Source organism: Ascidiella aspersa, chromosome 1, assembly GCF_963924565.1.
Source record: "Ascidiella aspersa chromosome 1, kaAscAspe10.2, whole genome shotgun sequence".
NCBI classification, from domain to species: domain Eukaryota; kingdom Metazoa; phylum Chordata; class Ascidiacea; order Phlebobranchia; family Ascidiidae; genus Ascidiella; species Ascidiella aspersa.
The window spans coordinates 14532610-14557328 of record NC_139447.1 but is presented as its reverse complement, the minus strand read 5'-3'; the positions used below and the strand labels follow the sequence as shown (position 1 = coordinate 14557328).

General features: G+C 34.5%; 1 protein-coding gene across 1 annotated transcript; it reads left to right on the top strand.

Moving 5' to 3' along the window:
* Positions 1–1883: 1883 nt before the first annotated feature.
* LOC146167945 (uncharacterized) lies at positions 1884–19213 on the top strand. The gene is made up of 23 exons (XM_083386180.1): positions 1884–2025; positions 3783–3835; positions 4293–4331; positions 4769–4802; positions 5100–5377; positions 5447–5531; positions 9019–9108; positions 9361–9454; positions 9583–9670; positions 9795–9911; positions 10169–10381; positions 10597–10755; positions 10865–10981; positions 11080–11202; positions 11692–11817; positions 13184–13352; positions 13633–13776; positions 14563–14754; positions 15295–15360; positions 15595–15778; positions 16996–17089; positions 18294–18452; positions 18693–19213. Exons 1-23 carry the CDS (start codon positions 1896–1898, stop codon positions 18888–18890), a joined length of 2952 nt encoding a protein of 983 aa, XP_083242306.1. The 5' UTR covers positions 1884–1895; the 3' UTR covers positions 18891–19213.
* Positions 19214–24719: the final 5506 nt, after the last annotated feature.

Sequence of the window (24719 nt, the reverse complement as noted above, 5' to 3'; positions counted from 1 at the left end):
GCGCTGGTCTAGAATCCTACCACAACAAACATTATTTGGGTTAGGGCGCGGGTTAGCGTTTGGGTTATGGTGGGTCAAGTATTAGTATTGAATAAAGAATATTATAATACTTCACCCACCCACACCCTAACTCAAATTTTGTGCCTTGATTTCATAACTGTGGTAGGATTCTAGACCAGCGCCACATTTTGCACTGTATTCAAATGGCGTAAAAAGTGTTTTACACGATGGGATTCTGTCGTAGTCTACTCTATATGCATATATGCAGACAATTGTGTAATTTGTGTTTAAAATTAAATTGAGCATTGAAGAAAGTTATCGATTTGTTATGATGGAAATACTTGTTTTGTCAAGCAGCCAGTGTGCACAAATGCGCTAAGACTTATAGTGCTGGGAAAAAAAACTTTTACAAAATCAAATAACAAAACATGTTGTAGAAAAATGTAGTTCTTTCATGTTGACTTGTATTTCTTGGCCACTTGGATTTAGAAAAACCTTTACACCTTAATTCTCATGTTTCATTGCCATACCTGATAAGATCAGATAGGAGCTTTAACTATAATGCTTGGTCCTGTGGCATTGGTATACTTATCCGATACAAAATGTGTTTTCAGAGATGGTTTGTGATTGTTGTCAACCTAGTGTAAATACCTTTTTATTTTAAAAACTAACAGTCATACGTAATTCATACTTAGAGCCGTGAAACAAAGTTTGGCTTGACAACCTGGAAAATGATAGTTTACACTCCAGATTGGAAATGCTGGGTATCGCGCAGGTTGGAAAGTTTGGCCTAAATCCCCCGCGCAGTAGCACTTTCAGCCACGGTCACAGCCGCGCATTTTATAGAAAATATGTTCAGCCGCGCAAATCTAACTCGAGCAAACGCGCAAAACTTCAGCCGCGTAAACTTCTGTATGAAACTTAACAAGCACAAAAAAATTGGCGGGCCGCATACTGAAGTTGCATAACATTTTTTAACGCTAGTCTATAAGACGTATATAATATAATGCATCATATAGAATCCCCCGCGAAACGCTAAAAACGCACAGTTCGGTGTTTTGGTCACGCATCAGTGGACAACGGTCACGTACATAGTGACGTCAAATTAGGCAATATCGAGTAATATTGCATATTAAATGCTACACTATTCAGCTTTTTAAATATTTACCTGCGCACTGCGCCCGCACACCAACCAAAAATTGCGCAGTGATTCAAGTATTCTATTAACGCTGTAAGTTTAATATAAATTCGCAATTTACAACTTTCGGTAGCCTGATGGTTTATTTTCAGCCGCGCAAGTTCAAGTCGAAATTTTATTTTCAGCCGCGCATTTTTTCAGCTGCAAAACATCTCCCCCGCGCAATATCCAAAGTTTCCAATCTGGGGTATCGCTACAAGATATCGATAAAATAGATTGGAAACTTTTAAACCTAATCAATCTTTGTATATGGCCGTATTTGTCCTAATTCTAAATAGAGAAATCAGGTGGCACTGTATAAAGACAAATTGTATTTGATTCTCGACAAGCTTTCGCACAACCGTGCTTCATCAGGTCAAAGTATAAATGAAAACAATTAAAATGCACGTAAAAGCACAGGCGCAAGTAAAAGGCGATAAGAATGGTGACGTCTAACATATCCACAGGCACATGCTCGCAAAAGCGTGTTACTGACGCAAAAACAATTATGCTACGATGCCTGCGCTTCAAGGCACGATGGGTGTAGTACAGCCTGCTATGAGGTGTAGTGTGACATAAAGCCCAAATCCCGATTGAGCCCCACATTAATGGCATCGAACTTTTTAATTATGTAAACCTAATCAAGTATCAGGCATGCCTCCTATTACATTAAACTACATAAACTTATGTTGCATTTTTTAGACTTGAATAGAAAACAATGTCTGACATTAATCCAAAGAAGATGAAGGTGGCTGAACTCAAATCTGAGTTGGAGGCCAGAAGTATTGAAGTTGCAAAAGGGTTAAAAAAGGCGGACCTTGTTGCTCTTCTGCTGTCGGCTATTGAGAGTAAGTACAGCCGTTAATCTTTGGGTGGTTGTTAAAATGCTGTGACTTATTCCAGTATGTTGATTCCAAAAATCTTTGGTTTGCAAACCTTCTGCAAAAGGTAACAGCTTTTGTCCTGATGAATATTATCATTAAAATAAACCATTTAGCTTTTTTCACTTTTTCAAAACAAAAACGTTAGAGATAATTCTCATATGATAATTAAATAAATATCAATATCCATAAAATAGGTAAGTATTGCAAACAATATTTTACAGTGTAACATATTTTCAATGTATTCGATTGTGTTAGATTCAAAATCAAAAATTTTTACCTTGATTTGACTTTATAGTTACGAACTGTGGGCGTCAGCGCCAAATTGCTTTGTGATAACTTTCACCTAATCATAAGGTCTCAATGCTGTGTTTTGATGAGAGACCAACGTTTAATGTCAGGTTCAAAGTTCCGATTTACTATAATGTTTTAAGTTGCACAATTAATAATTCCATCTTAATTTTCTTGAACACACTTACCTTAGACAAAATGTGCGATGGGGTTGCACAATGCCGATATTATTCCTATAAAGTACAATTTAGTCCATTTTATAAACCATTGTTGTATGTCACTTGTACTTTACTACAAATGTGAACTATTATTCAGTCGAATATTGTTCTTGCCAGTTACAATATGTAAGCTATACTTGACAATTACATTGTGTGTAACCTCGCTATAGGTTGGCATAAACTTGACCTTAAGTAACTCCTATATCGCATTTTGTCCCAAGGCAAACACGTTTTATAGGGATAGTTGCTCGCCCAATATTGCTTGATTAATTAGGTGAAGGTTATGCAAAGTAATTAGTCGCCTGTAAAATCGCTGGCGCCACACTGCATGACTTCATTTAAAGACGACAATGTAAATGTGTCGCCAAGTGACAGGCCTTTATCTAAACTTTCCACTTGCATATATGTAGAATAAGGTGCAACCATCCCCGGAAAACCAAAAAATTATATCAGTTATAATAACCTGAAATAAACGGCAGAGCTGGTCGGATTCAAATGTAAGGATTTAATATTCTACTTCGAACCTCCCCAATCATGGTTCAGATATTTTGTATGTAGTTCTGTATTAGTTTAATCTTCTTTAAATGGCTGACTAATTTTTTCATGCAATATAGATATGCTAGCAAAATGTTTTGTGATTAATTGTTGTCACTAAGGGTATAAAATGATTAAATAAAAAAATAGAAGGTAGGGATTCAATATTCTGCATTAGCTATTCTAGATTTAAAACCTATCTTTCTAGAACCTATGGAATTATTCTTTAAACATACCTAATTTCGGTGTTATTATGTGGGATTCAAGGAAACTTTTGTTTCTGGTATTTAAGTTTAACATAACAAGGATTAACAAAAGTTCACAAAAAGTGTTTCATAAGTTTATTTGTGTCTAAAAACACTCTTGCACATCCGCTTTTTGCACCTATGGTCTCGGCATAGTCATATTACAAAGATAAAAAAAATGGCATTAGTCTTGGGCAGCTCCAATTTACCAAATTGAGTTTGTATATAGTTCTCCCAAACTAAGCTTAAATAATAAAATTTAACAAAGTTTTGAGTTGAAAAAATAATAAAGCAAAAAAAAAAAATACAGTTAGAAACCAAAAGTTAGGCCAATAGGTAGCACCTTTGTTTATTTGGGAAGTGATGAACCACTAGATACGGGTAATACTGCCACATAAAATATTCTTTAATATAATAAAATAATATAATTTTACAGGCGAAGTTGGTGACATATCGGAATCTATGTTTAGTGAGGCAGATACCAATGAGGTTTGTTTTATTCATATAATTTAAAAACATTTTTTGTTTTATTTTAACCTATGTGTAAATAGTACAGTTTATTTAATTTATTGATTGATTCTATTTATTAAAAAAAGTTTAATCATTTTTATAAGTACACAATGAGTTTGGCCAAACAACAGCTGTCACTCAAACCTAAAATACCAGATTTAACTGTTTGAAATTATCTATTATAAATAAATGTTTTTTTATATTGATGTTAACAGTATAGGATTAGGTGATCGGTTTAATTTTAATATACTTTTCACAAAGTATTTAAATGCTCTTACACAAAATTAGGGCAGTATTTGTTGGACATTGTGCTGTTGAAAATGTTTGGCAAACTACTTGATACATAGAAAACAACGATGGTGTGAATTGAGCAGTATACAGTTTGCTGTAAAGTGCAACTTTGTTTAATGGTTCATATTTGTTGTAACCCTAATAGGAGGAAGATTCAAGTCAAGCAGAAGATAATGCTGATCCAGTAAGAAACTCTGTTGATTTTGTTTTGTATTCAGTATATATTTGTTAGTGTTTGCACAACAATCTAGAAACAGCTTCACTTAATAAAACAACTCATGTTAATATCTTGCCAGCGATTGTTAGAATTGTTAATTTTGGGTAACTGCACATAACCTCTTAAACAAATCCAATGAACTCAACTCGCCCAATGTTATTTTTTGTTAATATGATGTCACAAACAGCTTGCTGATTTGGAGATTTTATATGCGGTATAGTAGAGATTTAACTTTTGTATTCAATACTTTCATTCTTATGTAAAAATGTAAATCTTTAGCATTTTATGGAATGCCCCTTCTTGGTTATTTTCGTCTAACATCCCAATCTAGACAGAATAAACTAAATTTTAGACATGCTTAAATAAGATTAGGAGTAAATAGCATATTTATGTTTTAATTGCAGGTTCCTGTTGCATCTATAAATCAAGAGCAAGTCGGTAAGAACAGTGTTATGTGATGTTGATATTTTTTAGAATATAAAAAAAAAATTGTTAAAGTTGACAATTGTTTTGGAAAAAAATTTACAACTTGTAATAGTGTCAAAATGATAAGTTTACCTTTAAATCAAGATGTTGTAAGTAGAATTGCATCTTTAGATTTAAATCCGAATTGGATTATACTGTTTTCTACCTGGGTCAGACCCTTTGTTTGCCAAGGCCTGTTATATCTTGTGTTTGACATTTTGCAAAATGACTGTTTTGTTGCATGTAAATAACAATCAAGCTTTTTTATAGATAAAACTAATTCGGAAGTGCTGCAAGAAAAAGCTGTTGAGCAGGAGTCAACAGAAACTCCCGAGGAAACTTCTAGCCCTGTGCCAGAACATGAACAAATGCAAGTAGCTGCAGAGCCAGAGTCAACAACCGAACAGACTGATGTTGCCATGGAAGATCCTATTACTGAGCAAGTAAATCCTCCAAAAGCTGAAGAAGAACCTGAAGCTAACGAGCCATCTACCGATGAAAATAACAAAGAGGAAAATGAAACAGAAGGCCCTGTTGTCCAATCTGAGGTAAGATCAAATTGCATTATTACTGTAAAGAGTGAACCTGTTGCAATGTGTAAAATCTTATTTCTACAGGAAACTAAACCAATGAAGCAAGATGCCAATGGTGATGCAACTACAGCTGAGCAAGAAAAAGTTGCCGATGGTAGGTTATATTCAGGTATTAAGAGGTTTTGGGGTTTTGATGCAGTTTTAAACAATGACTTTTTTTAAATATTGTTTAGTTATGACATATGTAAAGTTCAGTGTTGGTGGATTAACTTAAGTTACCTTCAACTTGAATATATGTGAAATCACAACCAGTAGCAAAATTGCATATTGTAGGCGTAGAACCAAACAGGGCTATGTCCAATTTCATAATTTTTTTTTTTAATTTAATGGTTTTGTGGACATATCTCTTTAAAAAAAAAATATATTTTCATAGCCTATATCTCAAGTTTATAAGGTATATGTCCAAATGTAATATCTTCCAAAAAAAAAAATTCAGTTCCAAACTGGTCTAAGTCAATTTGGGGTCATAGACCAACTTGCTAGGCAAAACATGTTTGGCTTAGGTCACAAAGTTTAACTTATTTTTGGATTTGATGACCAGCATTTGTATACATTGTGGTTTTAAGCATAGTATCACAATCTACATAAATTGTATTTATACCATTTAATACTTCTGTACACTGTACACACAATTGTCATATTGGGTAAAATCCAAGATTCGCTTAAAACCTGTTCATTTAACAAATTTGGTCAAACGAAAATTGCCCAGCTTCCTATTTGTCCTGCATATTAAAATATTACCTTGTAAATGGTCTAAAACACTGTGTTTAACCAGAAACTTATCCAGTGAGAAACCTTGAGCCAAAGCGACAAATAATCTAAATCATGCTTGTTAATGTTAACATAAAACACTCAGTGCCATGTATTAGGTACAGTTTTTTTTTGTTTTTATATCTACACAAACCAAGCCACCATGTGAGAAAAGATTAACAAATAGAAAACTGAAGAAGTTATGCTGGCTTTTGTGTACGCTAGCCAAATTCCTCTATGGCGAAAAATCCCCAAAATATTATCTTGTGGGTCTTGGTTCAAACAGGTCTTTACGCACTTAACAACTTTTTTTTCTCGGGTTGTCAAGCCATCAAGCATTGGTAAAAATAAGTCACAATACGTGAGACAACAGGTGTGGGTAGAATAGATCAGTGGTTCCCAACTGGGGGATGACATATTTTTCTTATTTGTGGCAAAACAGTCGTTAAATATATCTTAAACCGCAAATTTAGGTACTTATGCATACTAACGGCTTAAATCGGGACATTCCAAATAATAAAATGCATTTTTTTTGCCTTGGTACATGTAACCAGACTTGGACAACTAGATTTAGTTTAGCTTTTTAAAATTAGATTAGAATTAAAATTAGAGCATTTTAGTTTTTCCAAATTAGATTAGAATTAGAATTAGATCGTTTTGAGTTTTCTCAAATTAGATTAGAATTAGAATTACCGAATTCCTAAAAAATCAAATTTCAACTAGAATTTGAACTAGAATCACATTTAGTTTTTACAACCAATTTAATTTAATCACAATTTATTCTTATAAGAACGTGAATGGTAAATATGTGTGTGCTAATTTGTATGCCTTTTTATGCTTTTTAGCCTGTAAAAATTACATACAAGTCGTTCCAACCAGAAAATCTTAATTGAAATTCTGTGTTTGAACTGAGAGACTAAAAATGCCGTTGGACAAAGTAGCATTTTTGGTAAAATCTAAATTAGATTAGAATTAGAGCATTCACGGAATTCAAAAATTAGATTAGAATTAGAACTAGCCGCATTTTGCTCTAATTCAATGAATTAGAAAACTAGAATTATCTAGTTGTCCAAGTCTGCATGTAACCGGACTCAAAATTTCATTTAATGGGTCGTCGACTCTAGTTGTATTATATAGTTAGAGGTAATGAGATTGGTTCTGAGCAAGATTTTTCTAAAATTTAAATAAATTTCAGACGCAAAACGAACATTATGGTTCATGTTAATTAAGTTTGCACTGTAATGATATTAATAATTTGTTATGTTTTGTTCACTTATTTAAAAGTCCAGTGAACAGAATTTTGTCGCTAATGGAAAATTTATGGAAAGTGAGATAGCTTTTATTTATAAGTTGGCAAAACTTATAACACTTTTTCTATGTTGATATATATTTGGGTCGCAGCAAAAAAAGGTTGAGAAATTTTCAGTTTGAATTACAAATCCTCTGTTAATTGATATAGTTTGAGTTTTTTTTCTCACGTGTATTTTTTACTTTTTTGCCATTTTTATTTATAAATTGTGATATTCATTTTCAGTTTGAATTACAGCCTTCTACCTATTTAACTTTTTTGTTTATTTACAGTGATTTTTGCAGTAAAAAATATTTTTTTAAAAGAAATGCATGTGTATCTGTCGCTTGGTTTCACTTTACATCTCTGGTTTGCATCTTCAAGGTGTAAAATGTTTGTGACATATTCCCCCAACCCAGGTGTCCTCACGGGGCGTCAGAGTGTTAATGTTAAATGTGTAACAATCTTATTGTTTAACTGGCCGGTTAACAATACCATGAATAAATGTACACATTTACAACAACTAGTTTTATGTTAGGTACTAGTAATGTATTCAATATTACCCGGTAAATGAAACATAGTCAATAGGTAGGTATAGTGTGATTAATGCAGAAATTTAAAAGTGAATAAAAATTGTTCAACCCAAATGGCAGGAGCACCCATATGGATTTCTGAAGGTTTATTTACATAACGGCATTAAACATTTTTTGATTTCTGTAACAGTCATTTACTAAACTATGGGGCTAAGTCCTAAACCAAAGTTATCAATTTTGAAAAATTTTGGAACCAAATTGGGCTATGTCCAAAAAGGAGGCCAGAAAAAATAGGGGGCTCCGATAAATATAAAACCCATACAGTATTTTTCACATAATATGCATTGGTAATCATGAAAAGTTTCATTAACATTGCTTTTGAGTGGATATTATAAAACAGACATAAACCGCTAAAAAGTTTTGGCGTTTAACTCAAAACATTTAAAATGGACATAGCCCAGTTTGGTTCTACGCCGACGATATCTAACAACATATACTATGCACAAATAAAATAATTTCTATAAAGTGCATTTTTTTACATATGCTTTATAATTTGCCTTAATTGGCATTTTTTCCAAATGGAATTTCAAAATTCATTTAATTCACATTGCAACAACAGATTTCCTAAACCCAATCTTAGCATAGTAAAATATACACTAGTAGCTTACCAGAAGGATACATGTACAAACTTACCAAAGAGTTATTTGGCAAACTATATCCGAGGCATTTAAAAAAAACATTGATATTAAATTCTATTTTTTGCTTAAATATGGATTGTTTTATGTTTGTAGTCATATGTTAAAATGATACCTTTTTTTGTAACAAATTAGTCATGCATAAGACTCAGTCAAGCATGAAATAAAAGTAAATGACACATAAAATACAATTAAGGGAAATTACAGTTAACACTTAACATTACTCATTTTCCTTACACTTTATTCATGTTAAACCAGGTCAGTTCATAATACGGATGTTTGTTTTTACGTCAAAACATTTAGACAGTTTATATGTGTACTTCGTGTTAGGTGATACAGCAACTAATGATGTACAGCCAGCTGAGGAAGAAGGTAAAGAAAAGGCTTCTGAAGAAAAGTCGGAAAAAGATAAAGCCAATGGTTAATTTTCTTTTGTGTTTTATTTAAAAAAGAAAAAAACATATTGCTATTTTTTTATAATCTCATACAAGGTACTAATACCATAAAATTTCACAGTAGTGAAAAAATGTTTTAAAACTCACACTTTTTTTATACACAACAGACAAACTAATTAAAGACAAACACATTTTGTCCCCCCCAAAAAAAAAAAATGTAATTCCCATAGCTTCCAAAAATACATCCTTATCAAACTAATTCATTTGATAATTTTAGAGAAACAAGAAAAGGAGTTCAAAGAAAGAGAGAAAGAAAGAGAAAATCGCAAGAGACGTTATGATGATGAGCGTCGACAGAGATATGAAGAAAGGTGAATTTTTTTTATTTAGCATACATACTGTATGTTACAATATATTTATTACAGAGTTTAAAATGAATTTTACATTCAAGTTAAAAAATCAGTTTTCTAAAATGACCAATTGAATTTGTACAATTAAGATATGCTCCACCACCTGAGGAACCAGAAGAAGAATTTGATGATTCTCTTGTTGTCTTGGACAAGTATAACAGTGACTTGAACGTCAAGGTTGGTATTTCTTACATACAAAACCTGTTTTTTACCTTAGATTTATTTGGCCTTAAATATGCACCGTTTTACAATTTATTGGGCTCTTGCAATGTACACCATCAAACCTGTACTTTATTTGCAGTACCATCGCGATCGTCTCACTGCTATTCCTTTAACCTTGGAAGCTTTTGCTTATTTATGGGCTGGTGCCAGGGCAACCTATGGTGTGACATCTGGAAAAGTGTGTTTTGAATGCAAGGTAAAAATGTATTTAAAAACTCTGTACATTGTTAATTTACATGTATTATAAACTAAAAGATGTTAATTGATATTCCATAAACAATTTTACTAACCTAAAATTAAAGATTTAACTGTAACATGTACTGACACTGACATATGCTTTACCTTTAAAATCAGTAGGTTAATGTACATATTACTCAAAAGTTCAGTTTTACTAAACTAATACTGCCAATAAATGTTGGGAACGCTGTTCAATGATGTTTTTTGTTATTAAAGTTGGCTGAGGAGCACTCAGTTCGCCACCTTCCCCCAGATGAGCTGCACCCACATTTGGTGCGCATTGGATGGTCAACCGATTCAAGCTCTTACATGCTTGGTGAGGAGGAGACGTCGTTTGCTTACTGTGGTTCGGCCAAAGCTGTGCATAAAGGAACATGCGAAGAGTATGGAGAAACATTCAAGGAGGGAGATGTCATCGGTTGTTACCTGGTACATAAGTTTTACTTAAAAACAAATATATTGTACTAACTAACATAGAGTGATGTTATTCTGTTTCTGTTATAATTTTTGTATGATAAACAATTAAACATTTTTCATAGAAAAACAATTAGCTTTATTGATTCCATAGGTAAAGCTGTGACTGATAACTACTTTGCATCATACATTTATTTATATAGTGTAATTTTATTAGCTAATTTTTTCAGGATCTTACTGGTGAAGAAAATGCCACTATTAGCTATTCTAAAAATGGAATTGGTTTGGGTGAAGCTTTCTCAATTTCTAAGGAAAAGATTAACGAAATTCCAATGTTTCCTCACATTTTCAGCAAAAATACCACTGTGGAATGCAACTTTGGTGCTAAGGTATATTAAATGGATATTTTGTCATTATATTTATTTACCAAACCCTTGTTTGCCTGAGCTCAAATTGCTTAGTTGGCTAAAAAGTAAATGTTGACCTACCTTGCTGCAGGAAACTCCCTACTTTCCCAACCCAGAAGAGTTTGCAGATTACATCTATGTCTCCACTGTACCTCTTGAAGAGCGTGTTCGCGGGGTTAAGGGTCAAACTGCCAGAAAGGATTGTGAGGTGTGTTTGTGTTCAGATACGGTTTTCAAATACATAGGTTTTTATTTTAAAGTTTACTTAAGTATTCCAATATTTAAATGAATATTTGCATATATTAGGTTCTAATGCTATGTGGTCTGCCTGGATGTGGAAAGACTGATTGGGCCAACAAATATACTAAGGAACACCTGGAGAAGAAGTACAACATTCTTGGAACAAGTGCAATTCTCAGAAGAATGAGGGTTAGTTATAATTCAACAATATGCTAGAAATTGAATAGTGTAATATAATTTATTGTAAACTGTCTAAAATTGATACTTTATTTATATTGTTTGTTCCTAAGTTGTTAAAAAAAAGTCTCAGTTTAATCTCATTTAGTTAAGGAACTGATTAATGTTGTGCTACTATACCAATATGAAATCTTACATGTTTATGTTGTTAATGGCATAGCGTGCTTTTCACATATGAATATAAGGCGTTTAATAGAGAAATACATCCTAAAGTGCAGCGATAAAATTCAACAGCTAGAATGTTTCTGACATTCATGGAGATTTCTTGTGGAGTTTAAAAATAATTAATTAATTGTGTGTGCTTTTAATACCAGAAATATTACTATCACTTTTGGACATGGTTATTATTGAATTTAGTGCAGTAAATCTGATATAAAACTTTTTTGTTGGTCTGTCTGTTATGATTTAATTATAATTGCCTTGTATGTTTTCTTACCCCAGGTTACTGGTGTAGCTGTGAAAACCAACCGGGATGCAATCAACATGATGCAGGAGCATGCCACTAACTGTTTAAATCGACTCTTCCAAATGGCATGCCGCAAGAAAAGAAACTATATTCTGGATCAGGTAATTAAAAATACCTAATGGTAATAAACTCTTCTACTTTCAGGTTGGCAGCTGTCAAGGATTATTTCTGGAAGCATTATTTCATACCCACACCAACATACACAATACACAGTCACATACACTCACATAATATGCTTAAAATAAAAGTTGTCCATTCGGGTTCAAGGTTAATATTTTGCAAAACTGGTGTGCCAAACCTAATGTTACCTAATAACCAACAGTTATGGCCAATTTATTGCTTTGTTAAATGTAAATGTTTATTTAATGCCATAAAAAGTATACTTATGAATGTAGTAGTGCAATGGTAATATTTTATTGTGAATAGCAAAATTTGACCATTAGTAAATTTTGCAATTTTTGACTCGTCTTATTGTGATTCTTTCTATAAAGTTAAAAAATTCAAGAAACTGTTGTAATTTCTGTGCTACAATGGGACAAATTTATACATTTACCAATAACAGAAGGAAGAAAATTTTCTCAAAGCTTTTAAATATATTAAATCAGTTACTTATCAAGTGCAACATAAAAGTTGATTTCATTGTACGACAACAACTTTACACAATGGTTTACCATTTCGCAGCATTTATAGCTTATTGTTTGATGTGTTGTTTTTGCTCTCAAACTGTTTGCATTTAAGTACAGTAAATGTATAAATTCGATTGACGTTTTAGGGTTATTGTTTAACACTTTGCTTTATACACATGTAGTAAGTGTGGCAAACATTATAATTTATTTTTGATTGTAAACCAAACAGTTTGAGAAATGAGTTTATACTGAAGACCTACAAATTTTAAATAATCCTGTTGTAAGTTTTATTTTTGTAAAAGTTCTTATTCAGTTTTTCTATGCTGGATTGCTGGTTAATGCTGCTTGTGTCTCAAAAATTAAAGATACTACACTTATGCACTTTGCTTAGGATTTTAAATCCTGTATACGTCCCCTGTTTCTTAAACTGCATTTGTAGATCTTCAGTAAATTTATGTATTTTTATTGTTTTTATTTTGTATGTTTTGTCTTTTGGAATATTTATATACAAATATGAAAACATAAATTTTAATGCAACAAAATTAACAATATCACTGCACAAACATATTATCCACACAATACAATACTTTAATAATAATTCCTTTTGACAGGGCCAAGGTAAGTATAATTTATTTCTTCTTCTTTTGGGGTGTATGTTGCCTATTTGTGTTGCCCAGCATATCACTAATTAATAATGAATCCTAATTGTTATATCATTTCAGATTGCATCTCTAACTGACTTATCCAATGGTGACTTTATAAAGTTTCCCCACCTAAATAACTACATTGTTTTTTCTTTTCTCATATACAAATATATCTTGGGCTCTTGGCAACAAAATAGACAAATGTGTATGCAACCGCCCAGCGTCGCAAATTGCGTTCGTTTGAGGGCTTTCAACGAAAGGCGATTGTAATTGTACCGTCTGACGAAGAATATAAAAGTCGCGTGGATAAGCGAACTAACGATGAGGGCAGCGAGATACCTGATATTGCTGTTTTTGAAATGAAAGGTATTTTGAAGAAGACAAACATAAACAAAATCGTTCTAGGCGGTGAGCCTGACTTTTCACTGATTTGTGTTATTAAAGTGTAACCACGACTGGACTCGGTCTTGGCTTACTTCCTTATGAAAACCAGGACCCAGTTCTGTTAGCAGCAAGCATTGGGAAGCACACAACAAAATAAGTTCAAATATGAAATAATATTCTGTTTAGACCCAGAGGTGCCCAACTCTTGCTGCTACTTTATGTCCCATGAAGAGAAACTTACTTGACAATTATTTTTTCGCAGCAAACTTTACAGTGCCAGAGGTAGGTGAGCTGTTTACTGAAGTGATCTACCCTGACCTCGACAAGGAAAAGGCAGCCAAGGTTATTGAGAAGTACAAGGAAGAAGCGAAGAAAAATGGCCCACCACCTGAAAAGCGATACAGAGGTTCGATATTTGCATGTGTTAAAAAAGCATACCTTAAACCAGGGGTGGGCAATTATTTTTGACAGTGTATTGGTGAGCCACATAAAAGGGGATCTGAAATACACATAATACACTTTATTGTTTCTTTTAAAATAATGCATTAATATTCTTGTTTTGACAAGCTGGCAATAGTTCGAATGTGTAAGGGATTAAACAAGATTAAAAAAAAGATTAAATAAAATATTGTGAAATCAAGTAAAAAATAAACATAAAGTCTTATTCTTGCCCAAAGCTTTACTTAAAAACAGCTGGATTAAATTGCTTTGTGTGTTGGATCCTAGTTTTCCCAGGCCTGCCTTACACTAATACTGTTTTCATCAGAGTAGAGGAATTTATTGATACTTAATGGCAAAACAATGTTAAATTAGTTGCCATACACTTATGAACAAGTTTTTTTACCTCACCAATAGTTTTAGATGCATGTTATTAGACTTCTGCCTATCTTTTTGGCAATTCTTGTGTCTGTGTGCAATGTTATAGTTGTATTGGAATGTGATGACTCATTTGGTATAATGAAGACTATTGAACAGGGGTTTAGAGGTTTTTTGTACCTCTTGCTACGAATTGGTATTTGTTTGCTTTGACAATATGTTTTTTGTAGCAGCATCCGATTTACTGTTGTTTATTTTCAAGCTGGATACTTTCAACTGATTTGTATTATAAACATTTGCAGTTTCAATAATTTTCAGATCACACAAAACCGTGTGAACAAACACTAACAGTTTAAAATTGACCTTCTGTTCTTAGCAGGCGGTTTCTACAACAATGGTGGGGGCCGTGGTAGTTGGGGCGGCGGTGTCGGCGGAGGAGGATACCACCACCACCATCAGCAGCCGCAACAGCAGCATCAGGGAAATGCGATGCGTGGGATGCAGCACAGAGGCAGAGGAGGCGGCGGTTACAATAAGTTCGGCGGGAATCAGGATTTTAGTGCAAGATGTGAGTTACATTTGTGGAAGCTTTTGATATTTTTGGCAGTGATATGTAAAAAAGTCATTCTGACATAACTCTCAGTTAATTTATTTTTGGAAACATTAATAAAAGTTTTCAAGTCCTTGTTTAAGGTATACTCATAAAAAAATTGGTACAGCTCTCAAACTCTGAGTAATATTTTGATTAGCCAACAACAGAAACGCTGTTTATAGCAAGCAAATTATCTTTCTATCTTTCTTTCAGGCAAAAATTGAGCCAATAACCCATTTTCTTGAAAAATTTATCAATATAAACAAATAGGACCAAAAAGTTTTTGCTTCTTATATCTGGTCATTGTGACTAAAATACTTTCAAGCGAAATCTATTTATTTTTCCACATATCAGTTGTCAGTGTCTATTTGTAATACCATGAATATAGAACTACTTTGTTTAAATAATATATTTTTTTTTTCTGTGACATACACATTACAAATGTTTTATGTTTTTTTTTTTGTTTTTTTTGGATTTTTACTGTATGTTAGAAAAAATTTTTTGTGATTTTTACAGCCAACTATGGAGGAGACAGGAGGACTAATAACACCTATGGAGGCGGAGGATATAATCAAAACAAGGGTAAGCTTTATTGTGATTTATTAAAATGCTAGTCTGCTTAAAAAAATATATATATAAATAACTGAAAGTCTGGTACTGCGAAAAATTTCTCCCAATAAATTAGCTGCCTTGAACGCAAATAGTGAAAAACTAAACGATTCTGGTTGCGCGCCAAATATTAAAGATTTTTGTTTTATAATTGTTTTAGTTTGTTAAATCTGAATATAACAAAAATCGAAATTTTGATTTACGCAGGCAATTGGAATCACAGCAACAGAGGTTATAGCGGTGGCAGCAGTGGTGGTGGCGGTGGACGATCAAACAACTATCAAGGTGGTGGTGGTGGTGGTGGTGGTGGTAATAATAGTCGCGGAGGCTACGGAGGTAACAGGAACAACTATTCCGGCGGTAGTGGAAACTTCAATCGTAACAACCATAGGCAAGTTTCTTTTGTTGTTGCTATTATGAAAAAAACGACTGAATTCGTAGAAGATACGAAGAAACCTTTGCAGCATTGTTTTTGATACATGCTTAATTGCTTACGTTGTTAAACTTGTCTTCAGGTACTTTCCCAATAAACAAAAAAATGTTTTTGCAAAGCATAAAGGTGCGAGCCCCACCACCCATCCATTGTTACAGTCGTTGATATTTTCGTATTTTTTATTTAGGTTTAAAATCAGGCCAACTAATAAAATAAAGTACTAGTTTTGGTGTAGGCTACAAATAGGATCTGCTATTTTTTTTAATTTTAAATGTAAAAAGAAAAGTGTTTTGCTGTTAGCACTTATCTGCAGTAAAACCTAGCAATTTGTAAATAGTCACTTGGAAACCAATCACCATAGTTTTATTTACACTCGTAAGTGAGATGGCTCTCGTGGGGAAATGTCGAAAAGAGGTTTCAAATTTCGATGGCACAAAATTTGCGCCATTTTCACAGCTAACGCATTCCTTGATAATAAAAATGAACATCACGTCTACGAAAATATCCTTAAGGTGACGAACTGTCACATTTTCCATATATATTTTTCATCTTTTTGAAAAGATGTGTTTCGTGACTTTCCTGATTTACAGGAATTTCAAAAATGTGATCGTTTCCCCCTAAAACTGGTGGACTCTAGTTTGCGATTTGAGGATAATTTAGTTCAGAAATTTCCTGTACTGATTTTGGGAATAAATTTATTGCTCATAAAATACGTGTATTGTTCTGTTGATTGTCCTTCTTTTTATATTATAATGGACCGCGAATCACCTTAAATAGTTACGTCGTGGGCACAAAATAGTTAGATAAGGTTGAGAACCACTATATACATTATACATGCATCAACAAGATTTACGCGATGCCCGAAAAAGTTTCGCACTTATTTCAAATGGCCGGAAAATATGACGAATAGCCTAGTTCCCACTTATAAAAAAGTTGGCGGGTAGGATAATTTGCATTAGCAACTTGGCCTGTGGGGCTTCACCCCTGGTATATATATTTATATGATATGAATAATATTGAGGCCTGTAAAGTCTTATCACGTTTAAAATCTAATCTCCTTATGAATGGGACAACTCAAATTTAATATTAAAAAACATATCGCGCACTACCAAAATATTGCTAATTTTGTGCGAGTAACCATTGAGCGATACGCTATAACCTATAATATTGCACAGTGTGAACAACCGCAACCAAGGCTCCCACAACCGAAGCAGCTATCAGGATCGCAACCAGAACCAAGGACAGCAAAACAGAAGAGGCAATAATCAGGTATGCTTTAATTCCTCTTATCTGCCTTTGCTTTTTATATATTTGTATGAGAAAATGTCGCTGACAAAAAAATACATATTGCCCGATGCCGGTCACACACAGCAACTTGACAGTTCTATTGGTAAAATCTTGTACTCATGTTTGTGTAGTCGCAAATGTATAAGTCCCACGGTCGGTCAACAACTATAAACACGTTTTTTCAGAAAAATATAGTTGTGCAATTGTTTGGGTAAAAGGGTTTCAAGACGTCTAATTAGGCCAACTTGGTTTACTGGGTTTAATTAATATATAATTCTTATCAAAATTTTGAACCTGGTTTTGTTTTGATTTCCCCCAAATAGCGAATCTGTTTTTTGAAAACGAGATGCTGCAGTTACTTAGGTTTAGATTCTGGAGGTATAAATCAGTTGGAGTTGGCTTAGGACAGGGTTTTTAACCTTTTGACACTTGCGGACCCGTAACATTTAAAAAACTGCTTTCGCCGACCTGCAACTAATATTTCGAAAGTACGATACTTGACTGAGACCACTAGAACAATACATTGATAAACATCCTTTATAAAGAAGTATAGTACTATGCAGAATTACTGTTAATTAGGTAACCTGGATATATTATTAATAAATTCAGACATTTTGACAAATAATAATCGTAGTAGGAGAGATCCACAATTAAGGTAAATTTAACGTGGCGTCCAAAATCACATAAAATTTTGCTAATTTTTTTAGATAACTGTTTAACAATAATGCAACATTACAGCTTTTTGTTACCTTTTCTCCTGCAAGACAAAAATTAGTTTTACCAGACAGCAAACACATAACACAAAACTTTTACTCTCAGTTATGCAAATTTGTAGCCGTAACAAAGAAGCAGCATAAAAATGCATAACACTGTAAGTCGGCACGTATACTCTGGGCGTTATAGTGCTTTCTTATCGGGGCTTAAAGTACTGAAACAAGAGGACAAATTGGCGCTAAGCGTGAAACAGTTTTGTATTCACGCCGGTAAAATTGGTACAAAAGCATAGTTTTCACCAATAAAAAAAACTTTTGGCGGACTGCGGTTTCGTAATGCTTAGTATGAGAATGTAACTATAATTAGAAAACAAACCACTGCTGTAAATTATAAAAATGGTTAGGTGTGTGACTAAAATGTTTACCCAAGCTCAGATTAGCAGCCACACAACAATATTAAATCTAAATTGCAGACATCCAGCGGTGGTTACAACTATCATCAAGCTTACCAGCAACAGACTGCCCAGATAGCCGCCAACGCAAATAATGCCCAACAGCCAGCACAAGCGCACAGTGTGGCGCCAGCCGGTGGCCAGCAGTCGTACCAACAGTCCTATGGTCAACAGGGCCAGGTATAATCAATGTTTTGTGCCAAAACAGATTTTTTGCCTGGCGTTTAATGCTTTTTTGTCCATTATTATACATGAATTTCCCCTCAATTATATGGCAAATATATTTTTAAATTGAAGTTTTTTCTTAAGTCTTGCTACTGAGTGATGTTGTTTTTTGGGGTTTGGGGCTCCGCGGCAGACCATCACGTGTTTTGGATTCCAGTGCGCTTTAAAACTAACTGCGGCGTTTTTTTGTTTCAGACTGACTACAGCCAACAATGGGCCCAGTACTATCAGCAGCAAGCAGCCCAACAGCAACAGCAGCAGCAACAACAACAACAACAGCAGCAACAACAGCAACAACAGCAACAAGCCGCTGTGGCCGCAGCCGCTGCCGCCCAACAGTACCAGAACTATTACGCCAGCTACCAACAGGCGTACGGCTCCCAAACCCAGTGATCGGAAACTGGCTCGATTCTTTGAATCTATTCCGGATTGTTCTCCCCACAGCAGCTGCCCACACTCGTGTAAATAGTTTTGTGTAAATTAGCTGCCCTGTATTGCTGAGCGACGGTCGACGTGGACTGGCTAAGCCAACATACATTTCAACCTAATTAGCATACGATGATTGTCGCGTTTCTTTGCGCGCTACGAGCGCACCATTTTTTATTCAAGAGTATGAGCGAAATTACTTTGTAAGCCCGCTTTCGGCTTATAACTTAGGCATTTTGGTTTTAGTAAAGACCCTTCGTGTGTTTTGATACAATAAACATCATTGCGTAATCGTTTGCTGATTGATATCTAGTGGTATAATAACTTCCAGACCTTCATAATGTTTAATACTGTCAGAAGTGGACGTTTTTCGTCGCAATAATGCAAATCATGGAGCCACCTCACTAAAAGTGTTTTAAATGGAAGCATGGGTCTTAACCTAATTACCCGGCATAAAAAGCATGTTCGCCTAACACCCAGTTAAGTTCGCATCCCACTTAGTTTCAACTTTTCAACAATTTATTAATATTTACAATTAAAGAAAGTTATTAATGCTATCCAAATCTTAGCTAAACAAGGAACTTTGCATTGCTAAAAATCCCCGTTTTAAGCCTTCTCGGCATGGTCAGCAGATGCATATTTATACTTCGTCAAGCTTCATAACCAGCTTTGTATATACTATTTTAATTTTATTGGCTAGTTAAACTTTAACTTGTGTTTTTAATTATGGCCTCAGAGAGCTCGAACCATAAAACAGAAATTAGAACAACAGCAACGTCTAAATATACAATTTCGACAAGGCCAAATTAAGACTGATGCCTAATAAACATAAAAGGGTATAACTCGGAACAGGCTCTAAATGCCCAGAATATACAACCTTTTACGTATTCCCTCACCCCACCCCAAGTTCATCACTAACACCTGGTAAAGTGATCGTACCTAAAATAATATTTTTTTACACTAAATTAAAAAAACTTTTGCTAATTCAAGAAATTAAGATAACTTTAAACCGAGTTAATAATCCTCTTAAACATGAACAGGATGGATAACAGCTGCTATAGTTATTAGTTATACTGACCTGCGCTCATATGGAAAGGGAATCATAAATAAAATGCTAAACTTGGGAGATTTAATTGATACATTTTAGATGTTGGGAAGGTGTGCTTTAAACCAATTCTCCGCAACCTTTTATCACTTGCGGCACACCCACAGAGCTAAATAAATTCGGCGGCACACCTGCGAAATATATGAAGATCGACAATATAGACAAAACAAGCAAATATCTTAGGCAACCCAGAGAAAAGAAGCGATTTAGGATCAAACGTGCAGAAGGCGCCGGGAATTTACCTTTTACATTCTTTTATCTTCTGATTTTGCTGTTTTACGTCTTCCTAAAATATCTTTTGACGTCCAATAAGGTACTCCAGTCATAAGACCAAAATTAGAACAACATGACGTCGAGATAAAACACAGTTCGGAATAAGACCAAAATAATATCTATTGGTGGTAAAAACGCATAAATCAGAATAAGTCCTAACCCGTCGGAAGCCTATATACACAAGCTTTTATACACCGGCTTTTATACATATACACCACCCCCACCCTAAATTCATCAATAACTACCCTAAATTTAATAACCAACTCTCGTAATTCAGACCCTAACCCAATTTATAACCCCAGCCATTACCCACCGTTCACTAACCCCGCAAACAGGGGCAAACAATCCAATGCCAAAACAGCAGTGACCCAACGGCGCTGGAACCGCCGTTCAATAAGAGCGCCGAAACGTCGACACCAAAACATTCAATGCCAGACCGATGGCCATGGCCCCCGATCGTCCCATACACTCTCACTAAAGTTTCAGGCGTCATTTTGTCCATTTAAGCCCCATGGACTTATTCCCACAGGTTTAGTTATTTTTTAGACGATTTTAGATCTTATTCTCTTGTGGATATTATTGCGCATTTGGCTTTAATATGTTAAGTGTGTTAAAGAATCTGTTTTGAATTTCGACTTACGGTGATTAAACGTAACAAAGGTATTAAAAAAGTTTTAAGTATTAAAGAAAGATTGTAAAGTTACACCTGGATTATTGCATGTACAAAAGCCTGTCTTGGTGTACCATTTTTGTGTTAATTCTACTGTAAAAAGTATACTTAAAAAACGCAACTAAACACCTATACGGGAACGTCGCGGCACACCTGGTATGGTCTCGGCACACCGGTTACGGAGCACTGCTCTAAACCAATGATTCTCAACCTTTTTTGTTACATGGACCATACTTTTGTAAAAAAATATCCGATTCACCACTTTGCTGCGCTGAAAAGTAATGAACGCGATTAGTCGAACCCAGTGGTGGGATTCAGCCGGTTCGCACCGGTTCTATCGAACCGTCTCACGAAATTTTATGAGATCAGCGAACCGGTTAGCATTAATGGTTACTGTCAATAGATTTTTGCATCTTATCTGATACAGCGATTTTTACGATGCAAGTAGTTGACGTGTTTTTTTTCCAAAATGTGCAATGCTCAAGCTCGCACGTAAAATAGTGTTAATTTTTTTATAATCGTAATAATTTTCCTTTGTAGTACCGTTAGTTTGTCTAAAAATTGCATTGTTGCGTCATAAGTACAAATCATGAGACGACTGCTGCTTTTTAGGGTGTCTATTAGCAGTGATGGAATTCAGTCGGTTCCAACCTTGCGCTGGAACCTGGGGTTGCATCCTGTTATTGCATTTACTTTAATTATTTGTTGAAAAACACGAATTTTTGTAACAGAACCGGCCGAAAAATATGACTTTTTTGATAGAACCGGCTGACAAAAATTTTGAATCCCACCACTGGTCGAAACTATATTTTACGTAGATCAGTGTACTCAACTGCGTGTTCACAGGTACTGTAGGCCTAACTCTTAAATTGCACACTCAATCTTAAGTAAATGTTAAATTTGCACAATTAAAATGTATTAGTGAGTACCAGGAGCGGATCTAGGGTTTTTTGTTAGGATCCGCTCCTGGTAAGTAGGCCTATATAGTAGGGCTACCATATTTACAGCACCCAAAAATAGGGCATTTTTTGGCCGGCAAGTAAAACGAAAGTAGAATTGTTACGTTTGAGTGTAATGATATTTTATGCTGATTTTCGGAATGTTTGGTTGTTTTTGGATGTTTAGATTAATTTTCGATAGGAAATTGGGTTTTGTTGGCCGACTCGAGCGCAAATATTAATCTATTTGTTGCAAGCACGATGATTTTGCTGTTGGCTGCTACGAAGAGAGCTATGCAGGGTTAGCCTACCATCTGCTCAGACCAAAAAATAAGCACGATACTAAAGACCAGGAGGAGATCCAAGGTTCCGAGAATGAAATCCAAGCTTCCAGGAATAACGTCATAAAATAAAAACTTATAAAAACCTATTTTTGTGTGCGCAAAACGTAGCTTAATCGCGTGAAGCACGAAAGAAGCGCGAAAAAAAAAGCTTTTGGTTGAAATTGGCAAAACCATTAGTTTAAGAGGAGACGTGACGACGCCTTACATAAAGGGCCAGATAATTGTAAGTGCTAACCATAGGTGGCCCAGTATTACAATTTTTGTCCAACTTACTTAACTTGATTATTAAAAGAATAATAAAACGAAAAATATAAGAAAACATGGAATAAAAACTGTAGTTAACCCTAATAAATTGTCGTGCAGTTTGAAAAGTTATCAAATCTTAGTTCTAAATCGCATACGACAACATTTTAAGGCTACTTAACCCGGATCTTGGCGGCGGGCCGTAATTTGGTGATCCCAATAGCCTAGGCCAGTGATTCTTAAACAGTGTGCCGCTGTACAATAGTGTGTCTCTGGAGATTCTTCTGGAGAAAGTACCGGTATGTCGCGAAACTTTTTGTAATATTACACATTATATTTTCGGTTTTGCAGATAGACATACAGGCGTCTGCCCAGACCAAAAACTAAGCACGCTGTTCTGTGATGACGTAGTACTTAACTTTTTTGCGTAATAGCGCACCTGTACACCTTTAAAAACGTGGCCTACATGGCAGCATGAAACGCCTGTAGCTGCGCCTGCCTGGTACCGGTAGTCAAGTTTTTACTTGTAATAAAAGACAGGCTATTACTGACATGCGTGGGTCAAAGAACTCGGTAAATATAAACAAATGAAGTCTCACACTACACCGCCAAAACAAAGATTTTTAAAAATAGATTAAAGAGGTATTTAAAACTCTTTGGTCAAAGTGAAAGAATTGATAAAGAACACTTGAAGAATTTACATGCTTTATTCTCCTTTCAACCTTGGTATTTCGTAAGATATATAAGGATCCAAACCAGAACTGAATTTTGAAAAAACCTGAACCTTCACTGAACTCGAATCTGTAAAAGGGCCGTTTATTTCCAGCTTGAATAAAATAAAAAAACTACAACCGAACCTCATTTTCATCGCGTGCGGTGTAATGAAGTCATTGTTCACTGGTCGTTTACAGCCGTCACGGTTAGCACAGGACAGCAGAAATTAGATGTCAAATTTCAGTATTTTTACGATAGACTTTGTTCATAGTCATACTTGTGTTCAGTGAATTATGTAATCTGCGTAAATTTCCAAATTTGTGTGTTTCAAAAGATCAGAAAACAAAGAAATGTATATTTTTCGGGAAAGTGTCATTACGTCACGGCAGGTATAGGTCACGTGAGTACAAATGTTTTGTGTGCCAGGTTGTATCATCGCAAGGATTTTCACAGGTTTGACTTGTTTGCTTAAGTTTTCAACCAAGTAAGGGAATGCTTGACAGGGTCATCACAGACAACCTTGCAATATATTTTCATGCTATTCTTTAGGTGTACATAATTAAACAGGAAACCGTAGTTTAATTTAAATTAAATAGTTGAATGCCTAAGCTCGATGTTTATTAATATTTGGCCACCTTACTGAGCCAGAGGACTTTTATAAGAGAATTTGTAGTGAAATGTTTATATATTTAAAGTTACAGTTTAAAATATTTTTTTTTTGAATACTTCTGGGCGCTAGTCTAGAATCCTACCACAACGAACATTATTTGGGTTATAGTGCAGGTTTGGCTTAAGCAATATTATAATAAATATAATAATACTTAAAACCGGGTCCATATTGATTAAGGACGGACGTCTCTTGTCTGTTGGGAAAAATCTTGGATGCTCTTATCATACTTTCCACAGTGTGTCATGGTAGGATTCTAGACCAGCACCCATTGCTGTAAACGGAGATAAACCTAAACTACATCCTTGATTTTTCAACAGACCAAACTTGCACACCAAAAAAATAAATATGCTTTTGATTTTGCTATACTTTATGATAGCGCATTATAGTTGCACCGCCCCCTTTTTTAACCTTGCATGTACACAAGATTTTCAAGATCTGCCATACTTTCAAGACAGGGCTGTGATATGAAACAGAAATATTAAAATTTCTAAAAGTTTGACAAAAACAACTTCTTATACAATTAGAATTTGCTTGTCTCCCAATGTTTTTGTCAGTAAACTGCACTACTTACACACATTTGAGCGCTGATCAGACAACCTTGACAATCAATATTACTCTACCATGGATGTCATTATAAAAAGCAATGCAGTCCAACTAGGTGATGGTGACAGTTTGTGAGGTAATATCTGTCTGAATAGTAAACGATTTGAATGTGTTTTATATATATTTTGTGTTAAAGTTTTGTATGAATTTTGTAGTATTGGGCTTGCAGCCTAAAGAACAATTGTAAAAATTACCAAATGACTTTACTCTTTTAGTAACAACCTTAATGGCAATAA